Source organism: Bombina bombina, chromosome 4, assembly GCF_027579735.1.
Source record: "Bombina bombina isolate aBomBom1 chromosome 4, aBomBom1.pri, whole genome shotgun sequence".
Classification (NCBI taxonomy): Eukaryota; Metazoa; Chordata; class Amphibia; order Anura; family Bombinatoridae; genus Bombina; species Bombina bombina.
This window is the reverse complement of record NC_069502.1, coordinates 256,024,028-256,040,070: the sequence shown is the minus strand read 5'-3', so window position 1 is coordinate 256,040,070 and position 16,043 is coordinate 256,024,028. Positions and strand designations below refer to the sequence as shown.

The following is a 16,043-nucleotide window of genomic DNA, read 5'->3' as shown; positions in this document are numbered from 1 at the left end:
TGTGAAAAGTTGGTCATCCCAGAAAAACTATGTAAAATGGACAAGTTCCTAGAGGTGCCGGGGCTCCCAGAAGCTTTTCCTATACCCAAGCGGGTGGCGGACATTGTTAATAAAGAATGGGAAAGGCCCGGTATTCCTTTCGTCCCTCCCCCCATATTTAAAAAATTGTTTCCTATGGTCGACCCCAGGAAGGACTTATGGCAGTCAGTCCCCAAGGTCGAGGGAGCGGTTTCTACTTTAAACAAACGCACCACTATACCCATAGAGGATAGTTGTGCTTTCAAAGATCCTATGGATAAAAAATTAGAAGGTTTGCTTAAAAAGATGTTTGTTCAGCAGGGTTACCTTCTACAACCCATTTCATGCATTGTCCCTGTCACTACAGCCGCATATTTCTGGTTTGATGAACTGATAAAGGTGCTCGATAGTGATTCTCCTCCTTATGAGGAGATTATGGACAGAATCAATGCTCTCAAATTGGCTAATTCTTTCACTCTAGACGCCACTTTGCAATTGGCTAGGTTAGCGGCTAAGAATTCTGGGTTTGCTATTGTGGCGCGCAGAGCGCTTTGGTTGAAATCTTGGTCGGCTGATGCGTCTTCCAAGAACAAGCTACTAAACATTCCTTTCAAGGGGAAAACGCTGTTTGGCCCTGACTTGAAAGAGATTATCTCTGATATCACTGGGGGTAAGGGCCACGCCCTTCCTCAGGATCGGCCTTTCAAGGCAAAAAATAGACCTAATTTTCGTCCCTTTCGTAAAAACGGACCAGCCCAAAGTGCTACGTCCTCTAAGCAAGAGGGTAATACTTCTCAAGCCAAGCCAGCTTGGAGACCAATGCAAGGCTGGAACAAGGGAAAGCAGGCCAAGAAACCTGCCACTGCTACCAAGACAGCATGAAATATTGGCCCCCGATCCGGGACCGGATCTGGTGGGGGGCAGACTCTCTCTCTTCGCTCAGGCTTGGGCAAGAGATGTTCTGGATCCTTGGGCGCTAGAAATAGTCTCCCAGGGTTATCTTCTGGAATTCAAGGGACTTCCCCCAAGGGGAAGGTTCCACAGGTCTCAGTTGTCTTCAGACCACATAAAAAGACAGGCGTTCTTACATTGTGTAGAAGACCTGTTAAAAATGGGAGTGATTCATCCTGTTCCATTAAGAGAACAAGGGATGGGGTTCTACTCCAATCTGTTCATAGTTCCCAAAAAAGAGGGAACGTTCAGACCAATCTTAGATCTCAAGATCTTAAACAAATTTCTCAAGGTCCCATCGTTCAAGATGGAAACCATTCGAACTATCCTTCCTTCCATCCAGGAAGGTCAATTCATGACCACGGTGGATTTAAAGGATGCGTATCTACATATTCCTATCCACAAGGAACATCATCGGTTCCTAAGGTTTGCATTCCTGGACAAACATTACCAGTTTGTGGCGCTTCCTTTCGGATTAGCCACTGCTCCAAGGATTTTCACAAAGGTACTAGGGTCCCTTCTAGCGGTGCTAAGACCAAGGGGCATTGCAGTAGTACCTTACCTGGACGACATTCTGATTCAAGCGTCGTCCCTCCCTCGAGCAAAGGCTCACACGGACATCGTCCTGGCCTTTCTCAGATCTCACGGCTGGAAAGTGAACGTGGAAAAGAGTTCACTATCCCCGTCAACAAGGGTTCCCTTCTTGGGAACAATTATAGACTCCTCAGAAATGAGGATTTTTCTAACAGAGGCCAGAAAAACAAAACTTCTGGACTCTTGTCGGATACTTCATTCCGTTCCTCTTCCTTCCGTAGCTCAGTGCATGGAAGTGATCGGGTTGATGGTAGCGGCAATGGACATAGTTCCTTTTGCGCGCATTCATCTAAGACCATTACAACTGTGCATGCTCAGTCAGTGGAATGGGGACTATACAGACTTGTCTCCAAAGATACAAGTAAATCAGAGGACCAGAGACTCACTCCGTTGGTGGCTGTCCCTGGACAACCTGTCACAAGGGATGACATTCCGCAGACCAGAGTGGGTCATTGTCACGACCGACGCCAGTCTGATGGGCTGGGGCGCGGTCTGGGGATCCCTGAAAGCTCAGGGTCTTTGGTCTCGAGAAGAATCTCTTCTACCGATAAATATTCTGGAACTGAGAGCGATATTCAATGCTCTCAAGGCTTGGCCTCAGCTAGCAAGGACCAAGTTCATACGGTTTCAATCAGACAACATGACGACTGTTGCGTACATCAACCATCAGGGGGGAACAAGGAGTTCCCTAGCGATGGAAGAAGTGACCAAAATCATTCTATGGGCGGAGTCTCACTCCTGCCACCTGTCTGCTATCCACATCCCAGGAGTGGAAAATTGGGAAGCGGATTTTCTGAGTCGTCAGACATTGCATCCGGGGGAGTGGGAACTCCATCCGGAAATCTTTGCCCAAGTCACTCAGCTGTGGGGCATTCCAGACATGGATCTAATGGCCTCTCGTCAGAACTTCAAAGTTCCCTGCTACGGGTCCAGATCCAGGGATCCCAAGGCGGCTCTAGTGGATGCACTAGTAGCACCTTGGACCTTCAAACTAGCTTATGTGTTCCCGCCGTTTCCTCTCATCCCCAGGCTGGTAGCCAGGATCAATCAGGAGAGGGCGTCGGTGATCTTGATAGCTCCTGCGTGGCCACGCAGAACTTGGTATGCAGATCTGGTGAATATGTCATCGGCTCCACCTTGGAAGCTACCTTTGAGACGAGACCTTCTTGTTCAGGGTCCGTTCGAACATCCGAATCTGGTTTCACTCCAGCTGACTGCTTGGAGATTGAACGCTTGATTTTATCGAAGCGGGGTTTCTCAGATTCTGTTATCGATACTCTTGTTCAGGCCAGAAAGCCTGTAACTAGAAAGATTTACCACAAAATTTGGAAAAAATATATCTGTTGGTGTGAATCTAAAGGATTCCCTTGGGACAAGGTTAAGATTCCTAGGATTCTATCCTTCCTTCAAGAAGGATTGGAAAAAGGATTATCGGCAAGTTCCCTGAAAGGACAGATTTCTGCCTTGTCGGTGTTACTTCACAAAAAGCTGGCAGCTGTGCCAGATGTTCAAGCCTTTGTTCAGGCTCTGGTTAGAATCAAGCCTGTTTACAAACCTTTGACTCCTCCTTGGAGTCTCAATTTAGTTCTTTCAGTTCTTCAGGGGGTTCCGTTTGAACCCTTACATTCCGTTGATATTAAGTTATTATCTTGGAAAGTTTTGTTTTTAGTTGCAATTTCTTCTGCTAGAAGAGTTTCAGAATTATCTGCTCTGCAGTGTTCTCCTCCTTATCTGGTGTTCCATGCAGATAAGGTGGTTTTACGTACTAAACCTGGTTTTCTTCCAAAAGTTGTTTCTAACAAAAACATTAACCAGGAGATTATCGTACCTTCTCTGTGTCCGAAACCAGTTTCAAAGAAGGAACGTTTGTTGCACAATTTGGATGTTGTTCGCGCTCTAAAATTCTATTTAGATGCTACAAAGGATTTTAGACAAACATCTTCCTTGTTTGTTGTTTATTCAGGTAAAAGGAGAGGTCAAAAAGCAACTTCTACCTCTCTCTCTTTTTGGATTAAAAGCATCATCAGATTGGCTTACGAGACTGCCGGACGGCAGCCTCCCGAAAGAATCACAGCTCATTCCACTAGGGCTGTGGCTTCCACATGGGCCTTCAAGAACGAGGCTTCTGTTGATCAGATATGTAGGGCAGCGACTTGGTCTTCACTGCACACTTTTACCAAATTTTACAAGTTTGATACTTTTGCTTCTTCTGAGGCTATTTTTGGGAGAAAGGTTTTGCAAGCCGTGGTGCCTTCCATTTAGGTGACCTGATTTGCTCCCTCCCTTCATCCGTGTCCTAAAGCTTTGGTATTGGTTCCCACAAGTAAGGATGACGCCGTGGACCGGACACACCTATGTTGGAGAAAACAGAATTTATGTTTACCTGATAAATTTCTTTCTCCAACGGTGTGTCCGGTCCACGGCCCGCCCTGGTTTTTTTTTTAATCAGGTCTGGTAATTTATTTTCTTTAACTACAGTCACCACGGTACCATATGGTTTCTCCTATGCAAATATTCCTCCTTAACGTCGGTCGAATGACTGGGGTAGGCGGAGCCTAGGAGGGATCATGTGACCAGCTTTGCTGGGCTCTTTGCCATTTCCTGTTGGGGAAGAGAATATCCCACAAGTAAGGATGACGCCGTGGACCGGACACACCGTTGGAGAAAGAAATTTATCAGGTAAACATAAATTCTGTTTTCTCTTTTCTGCATTTTTAGAACTGTAAGAAGATTGAGATGTTAAACGAACAGGACTAAATGGCAGATACTCCTGATAACTTCACGATTGCTGAGACAAAACTACTGTAGTTTACAATGCCAAAAATGTGATTATTAGGATTGCTAAACACCATTTTGCAATTTTGAGGTTGTGATTTCCAATTTCTTCTGCAGATCTCATTAGCTGTTCAAACTATTACATATCTGTCTATTAAATACATAATGAAATGTCTGTTCTCCACACTACCGAGGAACTATACAATGGTGCTGAATATAAATGTAATGAATCTACACCATATATTCATATATACATCTAAAATGGTGTCTGTGGCCTTTTCAGTGTGTATTGTACGTGTGCAAGATAGTAGAATTATCCCAAATTGTCTTGTAACACACACAAAGATGTCAAAAAGACCAATTTTGCCCTTTATCAACACCCTTTGTTTGTTGAATTTAATGTGCCCATTTTGTTGCTGAAAGTGCAAAACCTATGGTTGGTAGGATTGAAATAGCTGAAGCCATTTCTGTCTATGCAGGAGGTTAAAAGAACAAAGAAGAAGGCGCCACCATAGTGCACAATCAATAGCATATAAACGCTGTCAGCGCAAGTATTGCTATACTTACAGGATCCAAGACACTTGAGAAGTGTCACAAATGCCTCCTGGACTCTTAGGCCCCAATTTATCAAAGGTGTTGCGGACCTGATCCGACACTGCCGATCAGGTCCGCAACACCTCGCTAAATGCGGACCTAAACGCTGCCCCCTGCTGACTCACGGCCAATCGGTCGCCAGCAGGGGGGTGTCAATCAACCCGATCGTATTCGATTGGGTTGATTTCCGGCAATTCACAGGGTTATGGAGTAGCGGACTTTAGACCGCTGCTTCATAAGTTGTGTTTCTGGCAAGTCTGAAGACTCGCCAGAAACACGGCCCTTCAAGCTCCGTACGGAGCTTGATAAATGGGCCTGTGTGAATTTGTCCAGATAACTCTCACTCTCGTAATGATTCCAGATCAGCTGTACTTCAGCAAAATGTCAATGCGATGTTCCAGTGATATGCAACACTGCTGAGTTTTTGCAAAAAACAGTCCTCTGTATTGACTGGAACGCACAGATATAACCCTTCACGGGTCCGAATGCAACAACCCAGATGTCACAGGAATATTACCATCCGTGTGCAAAATGATACTGCAGTGTATAAAAACAAAATCGTGGATAAAAGTCTATATAAAATATAAAAGACTTTATTTTAAAACAAACACAACGTTTCTCGGTCAGGCACGACCGTTTCATCAGGTGTATTTCTGTCTATGCGTCTTATGGGAGATTTTTCTGCTATCTGCTCTGATCTAAACGTTTCCCAACACGGAAATGGCGTTAACGCTTGGATTGTGATCACTAAGAAAATGAAAAACACAGATAAGGTGACAAAAACAGCGCTAATAAGATTGGAATCGGCTTCATAATGTGCAACTAAAGACTCTACAAACATGTAACTTGCCATAATACAAACATATATATATATAATTCAGACTTAACATTTCTATATTTGTAAGTTGACGTTAGCAAGACCATCTACTTTGTTTTAGCCAACTCTTTATGCAAAACTCTGCTCAATATGTTACACATTTTAAATAAAGTCTAGTTATATAACTGCTTTAATCATCATAACCATATTACTATTTAAGAAAAGATAACTGGGTTACCAACCACCAGCTTCATTTGTTTGTTCTTATATGGAGATTTACTAATATTCTTCTCTTTTAGCAGATGCTCAGCGTCACGCTCTGGAAGCTGAGGAAGCACTGGCTGAGCTGCGGCAGCAAAAGGTCACTTTGGAGCTTCATCTGGCACAGACGGAGCAGACAGCTCAGCTATCTCTAAGTAACCAGGCACAGCAGCACCAAGACACTGTGGAACGACTTAAGAAAGAGAAGGTTAATACATTTTTTTTATAAACGTATCTAACAGGAGTGTGCTTTACCGCAGCTTAAAGGGACAGTCTAGTCCAAAATAGACTTTCATGATTCAGATAGAGAATGTAATTTTAAACAACTTTCCAATTTAATGTTATCACCAATTTTGCTTTGTTCTCTTGGTATTCTTAGTTGAAAGCTAAATCTAGGAGGTTCATATGCTAATTTCCATCTTAATACGAGGAGAGTCCACGGCTTCATTCATTACTTGTGGGAAATACATAACCTGGCCACCAGGAGGAGGCAAAGACACCCCAGCCAAAAGCTTAAATACCTCCCCCACTCCCTTCACCCCCCAGTCATTCTTTGCCCTTTGTCACAGGAGGATGGCAGAGAAGTGTCAGAAGATTCTGAGTAGTCTCTTATGTAGGGTAGTACTCTTCGGAATGGAACTGGAGTTTTAAGTAGTCTTGTCAGCCTCTCAGTGAGAGCATGGACAAATGTTAGGATCTGGAGATGCAGGCAGAGTCTTTCTGCAAAACCATCTAGACTTGTATTAACAGCTCCTTAAAGGGACATTATACACTCATTTTTTCTTTGCATACATGTTTTGTAGATGATCTATTTATATAGCTCATAAAGTTGTTTTATAAAAAAAATGTATAGTTTTACTTATTTTTAAATAACATTGCTCTGATTTTCAGACTCCTAACCAAGCCCCAAAGTTTTATTTGAATACCGTCAGCTACCTTCTCCAGCTTGCTCCTGTTTGTGTAAAGGGTCTTTTCATATGCAAAAGAAGGGGGAGGGGGGAGGGTCTTATTTCCCACTTGCAGTGGGCTTTCCAGCTGCCTTTTCAACAGAGCTAAACTAAGAACTTCTAAGTAAGTTTTTAAACAGTTTTATACTGGATTTTTATATCAGTATCTGTGCATCTTATTCTTTATAGTAGTGTCTATTACATGTAGTTATATAAAAATGAGTGTATACTGTCCCTTTAAGCAATCAGTGTTAATGAGTTTCACTGCCTGCTTTGTATCACTCAAGTCCATGTCAGGAGCGATGCTACAACACTGTCAAACTTGAGAGGCCGTATTCCTGTTCCACGGCATAGATTAAGGTTTCATTTTTATACCTGTAATGATAACACAAGAAGACAGGGTCACATTGTGACTCCTTTTATCTGTATAGAGTCAAGGTTTAATATCTCCGGAAGGTGGTTATTGAACGGTGGGGGGGGATTTATACATGATTACTTTATTGTGTTTTTTGCTGCAGCATGTATGAGATGTGGCTCTGGCAATGTGTGAACAGTCAGGTTCTTCCTTCATTTTGATTACTGCGCAGCCTGTTTAGTTTGGCGCGCCTTTTCTCGGCTGCAGGGGCTTTCCTGCATGGCACTCCATGTGACCGGGTGTGGCCTCATTCTCTTCCTTTTCCTGACCGTCGGTTGCAGGAGACGAAAGTGGTTTCTCTGTGGGCCTGTGTCATAGGAGGTGGTGAATGCCCCGGCCATTGGGGTATAAAGGTGCCATTCATTTTTTCTATAGTCCATATTAAGGGCGCAAGCTATGAAGGGCTCTGATGCATTAGAGGGTACTCCCTCTTTGCCTAAATCTAATGCCTGTGTTTATTGTAAGGAGGCTACAGTATATCCGCCTGCTCAACTATGTTCCACATGCCTTTATAAAATAGTGATATCTAAAAAGAACAAGAGGTTTAGTACCACTGAGCCGTCCACCTCTGAGGGGTCTCCGTCCCGCGAGGTGCGTTCCCTACAATCATCTCCGATTACACATGCAGCTCCCCAGTGCACTACTAATCCTCCTGTGGATTTTGCTGATCAGTTGCAAACTGCGGTGTATGCGGCCTTCAGTGCTTTACCTCACACTGCTAAGAGCAAGCGAAATGTTAAATATTGCTATCCTTCCCAGGGGTCATCTACTCCGTTGGATGTATCTGAGACTAGATTATCCGCTGATGCAGAGGACTCCGATACTTCAGAGGACTCTTTATCTGGGTCGGAATCTGCGGCCTCTAAACCTCCGGCTGCGGAGGAACCAGACTTTATGTTTAGGATGGAGCACTTACGCTTTTTATTAAAAGAGGTGTTAGCTACTCTAGATTTTTATATCAGTATCTGTGCATCTTATTCTTTATAGTAGTGTCTATTACATGTAGTTATATAAAAATGAGTGTATACTGTCCCTTTAAGCAATCAGTGTTAATGAGTTTCACTGCCTGCTTTGTATCACTCAAGTCCATGTCAGGAGCGATGCTACAACACTGTCAAACTTGAGAGGCCGTATTCCTGTTCCACGGCATAGATTAAGGTTTCATTTTTATACCTGTAATGATAACACAAGAAGACAGGGTCACATTGTGACTCCTTTTATCTGTATAGAGTCAAGGTTTAATATCTCCGGAAGGTGGTTATTGAATGGTGGGGGGGGATTTATACATGATTACTTTATTGTGTTTTTTGCTGCAGCATGTGTGAGATGTGGCTCTGGCAATGTGTGAACAGTCAGGTTCTTCCTTCATTTTGATTACTGCGCAGCCTGTTTAGTTTGGCGCGCCTTTTCTCGGCTGCAGGGGCTTTCCTGCATGGCACTCCATGTGACCGGGTGTGGCCTCATTCTCTTCCTTTTCCTGACCGTCGGTTGCAGGAGACGAAAGCGGTTTCTCTGTGGGCCTGTGTCATAGGAGGTGGTGAGTGCCCCGGCCATTGGGGTATAAAGGTGCCATTCATTTTTTCTATAGTCCATATTAAGGGCGCAAGCTATGAAGGGCTCTGATGCATTAGAGGGTACTCCCTCTTTGCCTAAATCTAATGCCTGTGTTTATTGTAAGGAGGCTACAGTATATCCGCCTGCTCAACTATGTTCCACATGCCTTGATAAAATAGTGATATCTAAAAAGAACAAGAGGTTTAGTACCACTGAGCCGTCCACCTCTGAGGGGTCTCCGTCCCGCGAGGTGCGTTCCCTACAATCATCTCCGATTACACATGCAGCTCCCCAGTGCACTACTAATCCTCCTGTGGATTTTGCTGATCAGTTGCAAACTGCGGTGTATGCGGCCTTCAGTGCTTTACCTCACACTGCTAAGCGCAAGCGAAATGTTAAATATTGCTATCCTTCCCAGGGGTCATCTACTCCGTTGGATGTATCTGAGACTAGATTATCCGCTGATGCAGAGGACTCCGATACTTCAGAGGACTCTTTATCTGGGTCGGAATCTGCGGCCTCTAAACCTCCGGCTGCGGAGGAACCAGACTTTATGTTTAGGATGGAGCACTTACGCTTTTTATTAAAAGAGGTGTTAGCTACTCTAGAGGTTCCGGAACTGAAGTTACCGGAGGAACCTTCTATTCCTAAGCTTGATAAGGTTTATGAGGACAGGGTAGTGCCCCAGACTTTCCTGGTTCCCGTAAAGATGGCAAATATTATAAAGAATAAATGGGAGAGACTTGGTTCATCTTTCTCCCCTTCTTCTTCGTTTAAGAAATTGTTCCCGGTTCCTGATTCTCAGCTAGAATTGTGGGGATCTGTCCCTAAGGTGGATGGAGCTATCTTCATGCTCGCTAAGCACACCACTATCCCACTCAAGGATAGTTTGTCGTTTAAGGAACCCATGGATAAGAAATTAGAGACCCTGTTAAGATGTTTCAGCACACAGGGTTTGTATTTCAGCCTGCAGCGGTGGTCGCTGCGGTGGCGGGAGCCGCTACCTATTGGTGTGACTCTCTGTTAGAGATGATCGAGGTGGAGACTCCCCTTGATGAGATACAGGAAAGAATTAAGGCCCTGAGGGTAGCTAATTTGCTTATCTGTGATGCAAAAATGCAGATTATTCGCTTGAATGCCAAGACATCAGGCTTTTCTGTTCTGGCCCGGAGGGCCCTGTGGTTGAAGTCGTGGTCTGCTGACATGACATCCAAATCTAGATTACTTTCCCTTCCATTTAAGGGAAAAGTTATTTTCGGTCCAGGCCTGGACTCTATCATATCCACGGTCACGGTGGTCAAGGGTGCCTTTCTACTGCAGTGTAACATATGCCTGCCTGATATCACTGTCCCTTTAATACTGCCTTCCCAGCTACTTACATTCATACTGCGTGGGCAGTATCTGCATTCAACTTACCTGCCAAATTAACTAATCATTCATGCACCTGATTCCCTCAGCCTCCTTTTAAATCATCTCTCATGCTGCCTCAACGTCTGTAAACCCTATGCTAGAAGCAAAAGATCACTTTGTTCCAGATATAAAACCTTTCAGTTTTCCAGAGGTAGTCCCTGGAGAATTTAGCTCTGAATTTCAAACTCAAATAAGTATGCCTGCTGAACCCCAGAAAACTTCTCAGTCAGAATCTTGTGTCACAATTCCTCTGCATCTACCTGAGAGTGGCATATTTGAGTACACTCCACCTTCTCAAAGTTCTTCTGTTACTGCATCTAAGAAAATGTTTTCCTTGGGAGATACTTTGCATCAACCTACATTTTCTACTACATCTGTTCCCTGTACAGGAATTTCTGATACTGAACCCTGTAACGATATTATTGAATCTAGTTCCCAAGTGGACGTTCTTGACCCTGAATCATGTTTCAACAAGATTCCCCAGTGGCCATTCCTGTCCCTGTTTCCCATGATGATACTACTAAACCTGGCATCAAGATGGACTCTCCTGTTTTTGACCCTGGTATGGGTATTCCTTTGTTTAACCCAGAAATTGGTGTAATAATACTTGATCCTGAAGATAGCCATGCCATCTGCTCAGAAGCGAGTATGGTTCTTGGCTCAAAAGTGGGTCTTGTAAATTCTTCATTTGTGAACCCTAAAGAAAGCCTTGCCCTCTGCTCAGAAACGAGTATGGTTCCTGGCTCTAAAGTGGGTTCTTTTTCTATAATTGAACCTGATCCCAGTACAAGTATCCCTGCAACTGTAAATTTGAACATTCATGTTTCTAACCCTAATGAGGGCATACCAATCTTCAAAGCCTTGACATTGGCACAACGTAGTTCTTCTGTCCTCGAACCTTGCCCTGGCATAGGCATTCCTTTTCCTGATTCTACTGAGGATATTCCTGAACCTTGCCCTGGAGTGGGCAATCCTGTACCTGATCCTACTGAGAATATTCCTGAACCTTGCCCTGGCATGGGCTTCCCTTAACCTTGCCCTGGCGTGGGCATTTCTTTACCTAATCTTTGTGAGGACACCTTTGATATTGAACCAGAAGATGGCAAGAACTGGTCAAATCTTGCATTCTACACTCCTATCTCCTACTTTGAAGAAAGCCCTGCTATTTGGCTAGAAATGGCTATAGCTTTTTCTTTTGGAGTATATCTAATCCTCAGCCAAGAGGTTAATTATGAGGGAACTCAAATCTGGGTGCCTTTTCATTGGCTGTGTGCATGGTCATCTGTCATGAAGTACATTCACCTATCAACCCTGAGGTTGATTCCGGGGTTGGAAGCTCATTGTATTTTACGTTCAAGCATTCTCATGACTACAAGAAAGATGACTTCAAGTTTTGCTCTCATCATTTTCAAGATCTTTTGATACTCGAAATCCATGGCCTTCGCATTGTCATTTTGCCTTTTCAAGAGATCTCCAACCCTCCTTTCTTGATTTTGGATTGGACTCACTACCTCCATGCAGCTACTACCGGCTTTCCATGTCATTGTTGTTCTCTCTCCATTTGGATTGCATTGGGCGCCCGGAGGTCGCCTTTAAGGAGGGGGCTCTCTAACATATGCCTGCCTGATATCACTGTCCCTTTAAGACTGCCTTCCATGCTACTGACATTCATACTGTGTGGCCAGTATCTGCATTCAACTTATCTGCCAATTAACCAATCATTCATGCACCTGATTCCCTCAGTCTCCTTTTAAATCATCTCAGGCCCAATGTGCATTGCATTAGTATTGAAGTTTTGTTTCAGAAACAACAGAGGTCTGTGACTGTTTCCAATATGGATTTTACCAGCATATACAAACTACAGCCTTTCCTTCAAGCTATGCGTAAAATCATCTAATCGCAAGTATCCATATAATTCCTTTTGTGGACTCTGCTACTTAACAATCTCTGAACTATTTCTAAATTACAACAATGCATTGGTTAGAATCTCTCAAATTGCTAAAACAGCATCATACTCACAACTTTACAACTTTTATCTGCTAAAAGTTATCATAGTTGAAATATCCTCCTGCAAGCATGTTAATCTATTCAGAACTCTGCATCTATGTGTTCAGTTTAACAATTCTCCTGTGATTTTCCAATATATGCGCAATCAGTATTCAATGCCTTAAACTTGCAATTTGTCTATCACCTGTGCAACTCTGCTTACAGCTCTAAATACTATTAAGTACTGTGTACCTGCAAGTCTTTGCATCCATAAGTCACAACCTTTTACCAGTTTACTAATTTTCATCCCTTTTGTTCGGATAAGTCCCAACGACAGCAGGCTGCCGCAAAACCCGAGCAGTCCAAAGGATCTTGGAAACCATCTCAGTCTTGGAATAAAGCCAAGCAGAGCAAGAAGCCCGCCAAGACAAAATCGGCATGAAGGGGCGGCCCCCGATCTGTCTCTGGATCTCGTTAGGGGGCAGACTATCTCTTTTCAAGGAGGCTTGGACGAGAGACTGCAGGATCCTTAGGTTCTGGAGGTTATTGCCCAGGGTTACAGGATAGGTTTCAAAACTCACCCTCCCAGGGGCAGATTCCTCTTGTCAAATCTATCCTCAAGACCAGAAAAACGAGATGCCTTCCTAGAGTGTGTGAGGGATCTCGCCTCTCTAGGAGTAATTGTACCGGTACCTCTAGCAGAAAGAGGTCTAGGGTACTATTTAAACCTTTTAGTGGTCCCAAAGATGGAGGGCACGTTTCGCCCGATTCTAGACCTAAAGTGCTTAAACAAGTTTCTGTAGGTCCCATCGTTCAAGATGGAGACGATAAGGTCTATTCTGCCCTTAGTTCAAGAGGGTCAGTTCATGACTACAATAGACTTGAAGGACGCTTACCTTTATGTGGCAATACACAAGGATAACCTCAAGTTCCTAAGATTCGCTTTTCTGGACCAGCACTTCCAGTTTATAGCTCTCCCCTTTGGTCTGGCTACTGCTCCAAGAGTCTTTACGAAAGTTTGGGAGCTTTGCTCGCGGTAGCGAGATCCAGAGGTATTGCAGTAGCATCTTATCTGGACGACATCCTGGTCCAGGCTCCATCATGCCGGCTGGCAGAGGACCATTTGAGAGCTCTTCTTCTTCGATCTCATGGATGGAAGATAAGCTCAGGAAAGAGTTCTCTGGTTCCCAGTACCAGAGTGGAGTTCCTGGGCACGATAATAGACTCTATATCTATGAAGATATTCTTGACAGACCAGAGACATTGCAAAATTGCCTCCAGCTGTCTTGCCCTTCAGACCTCCTCAAGGCCATCTGTGGCCCGGTGTATGGAGGTGATTGGGCTAATAGTATCCAGTATAGATGTCATTCCATTCGCCAGGTTCCATCTACGACCTCTTCAGTTGTGCATGCTGAGGCAATGGAACTGTGATCAATCAGATCTATCCCAACAGATCTCTGTGGACAACCGGTCGAGGGAATCCCTCTCTTGGTGGCCCCGTCCAGATCAGATGTCCCAGGGGACATCCTTCCTGAGACCATCCTGGGAGATTGTGACTACGGACGCAAGCCTCTCAGGATGGGGAGCTGTTTGGGGTGCCAGGAAGGCACAGGGCAGGTGGAATCGGGAGGAGTCACTTCTTCCAAACATCATCCTAGATCTTCGACACTCGGAGGGCTTGGCCCCTCCTGGTTTTGTCCCAGTTCATCAGATTCCAGTCGGACAACATTACCTCGGTGGCTTACATTAACCATCAGGGGGGAACGAGAAGCTCCGTAGCCATAAGGGAAGTATTTCGGATTCTGGAGTGGGAGGAGACCCACAACTGCTCGCTGTCAGCGATCCACATCCCTGGTGTGGACAACTGGGAAGCGGATTTTCTCAGCAGACAATCGTTTCATACGCGGGAATGGTCTCTTCACCCCAAAGTGTTTGCTGAGATTTGCAACAGATGGGGGACTCCAGAGATAGATCTCATGGCGTCCAGACTCAACTTCAAGCTACCCAGATACGGGTCACTGTCCAGGGATCCCCAGGCAGAACTGATAGATGCCTTAGCAGTGCCTTGGGGATTCAACCGAGTCTACATATTTCCACCGTTACTACTTCTACCTTGAGTAGTGGCCCGCATCAAGCAGGAGCAAGCATCAACTATTCTGATTGCTCCATTGTGGCCGCGGAGGATGTGGTTTGCGGATCTGGTGGGGATGTAATCGTCTCCTCCATGGAGGTTGCCCTGTCGCAGGGATCTGTTGGTACACGGCCCCTTTGTGCATCAAAATCTAGATTCTTTGAGGCTGACTGCGTGGAGATTGAACGCTTAGTCTTAGCCAGGAGAGGCTTTTCTGAGAGTGTGATTGATACTCTTATTCAAGCCAGGAAGCCGGGTCACCTGACGCATCTATCATAAGGTGTGGAGGACCTACTTACTCTAGTGTGAGACTCATGGATATTCCTGGCATAAGGTCACAGTATCCAGGATACTTTCCTTCCTCCAGGACGGTTTGGAGAAGGGACTTTCTGCCAGTTACTTAAAGGGACAGATTTCGGCTCTATCTGTGTTGTTACACAAGAAGCTTGCTGAGCTTCCTGATATACAGTCATTTGTTCAGGTTCTATCCAGGATCAGGCCTGTATTTAGGCATTCTGCTGCTCCTTGGAGTTTGAATCTGGTTCTTAGGGTTTTGCAGAGGGCTCCCTTTGAGCCTATGCATTCTCTTGACATTAAGATACAATCTTAGAAGGTTCTTTTTCTACTGGCTATTGCTTCGGCACGCAGAGTCTCTGAGTTGGGAGCCTTGCGATGTGAGCCTCCTTACCTGGTTTTTCATGCCGATAAGGCTGTCCTTCGCACTGGGTTGGGATTTCTCCCTAAGGTTGTATCTGATCGCAACATTAATCAGGAGATTGTAGTTCCTTCCTTGTGTCCTAACCCTTCTTTGTCAAAGGAACGGTTACTTCATAACTTGGATGTGATTTGAACTTTGAAATTTTATCTTCAAGCTACGAAGGATTTCAGACAGTCTTCAGCATTGTTTGTTGTCTATTCGGGGAAGGGCAGAAGGCTTCTTCCACTTCCCTATCTTTTTGGCTGAGGAGCATGATTTGCTTGGCTTATGAGACAGCGGGACATAAGCCTCCTCAGAGGATTACGGCTCACTCAACTAGAGCTGTGGCTTCTTCTTGGGCCTTCAAGAATGAGGCCTCTATGGAGCAGATTTGTAAGGTGGCTACCTGGTCCTCCTTACATACTTTTTAAAAGTTTTACAAATTTGACGTTTTTGCTTCGGCTGAAGCAACTTTTGAGAGAAAAGTTTTGCAGGCTGTGGTGCCCTCAGCCTAGGGTCCGCCTCTTTTTTACCCTCCCGTTTTCATTCAGTGTCCTCTAGGGCTTGGGTATTTGTTTCCCACAAGTAATGAATGAAGCCGTGGACTCTCCTCGTATTAAGATGGAAAACATAAATTATGCTTACCTGATAATTTAATTTCCATCTGTACGAGGAGAGTCCACGGCTCTCACCCAGTTCTCCGTTGGGCGGACCTACATTTATTTTTTTCTTCTTCTGGCACCATTTATACCCTGATATTTCTCCTACTGTTCCTTGTTCCCTCAGCAGAATGACTGGGGAATGAGAGGAGTGGGGGAGGTATTTAAGCCTTTGGATGGGGTGTCTTTGCCTCCTCCTGGTGGCCAGGTTCTGTATTTCCCACAAGTAATGAA

General features: G+C 44.6%; 1 protein-coding gene across 1 annotated transcript in view; it reads left to right on the top strand.

The window, feature by feature from the left end:
- Positions 1-16,043, top strand: part of LOC128657266 (rootletin-like) — a 282,131-nt gene that overhangs the window by 160,755 nt on the left and 105,333 nt on the right. The window contains exon 20 of the mRNA XM_053711546.1: positions 6,049-6,218. Within this exon, the coding sequence (XP_053567521.1) occupies positions 6,049-6,218 (170 nt within the window). The remainder of the gene's footprint in view (positions 1-6,048; positions 6,219-16,043) is intronic.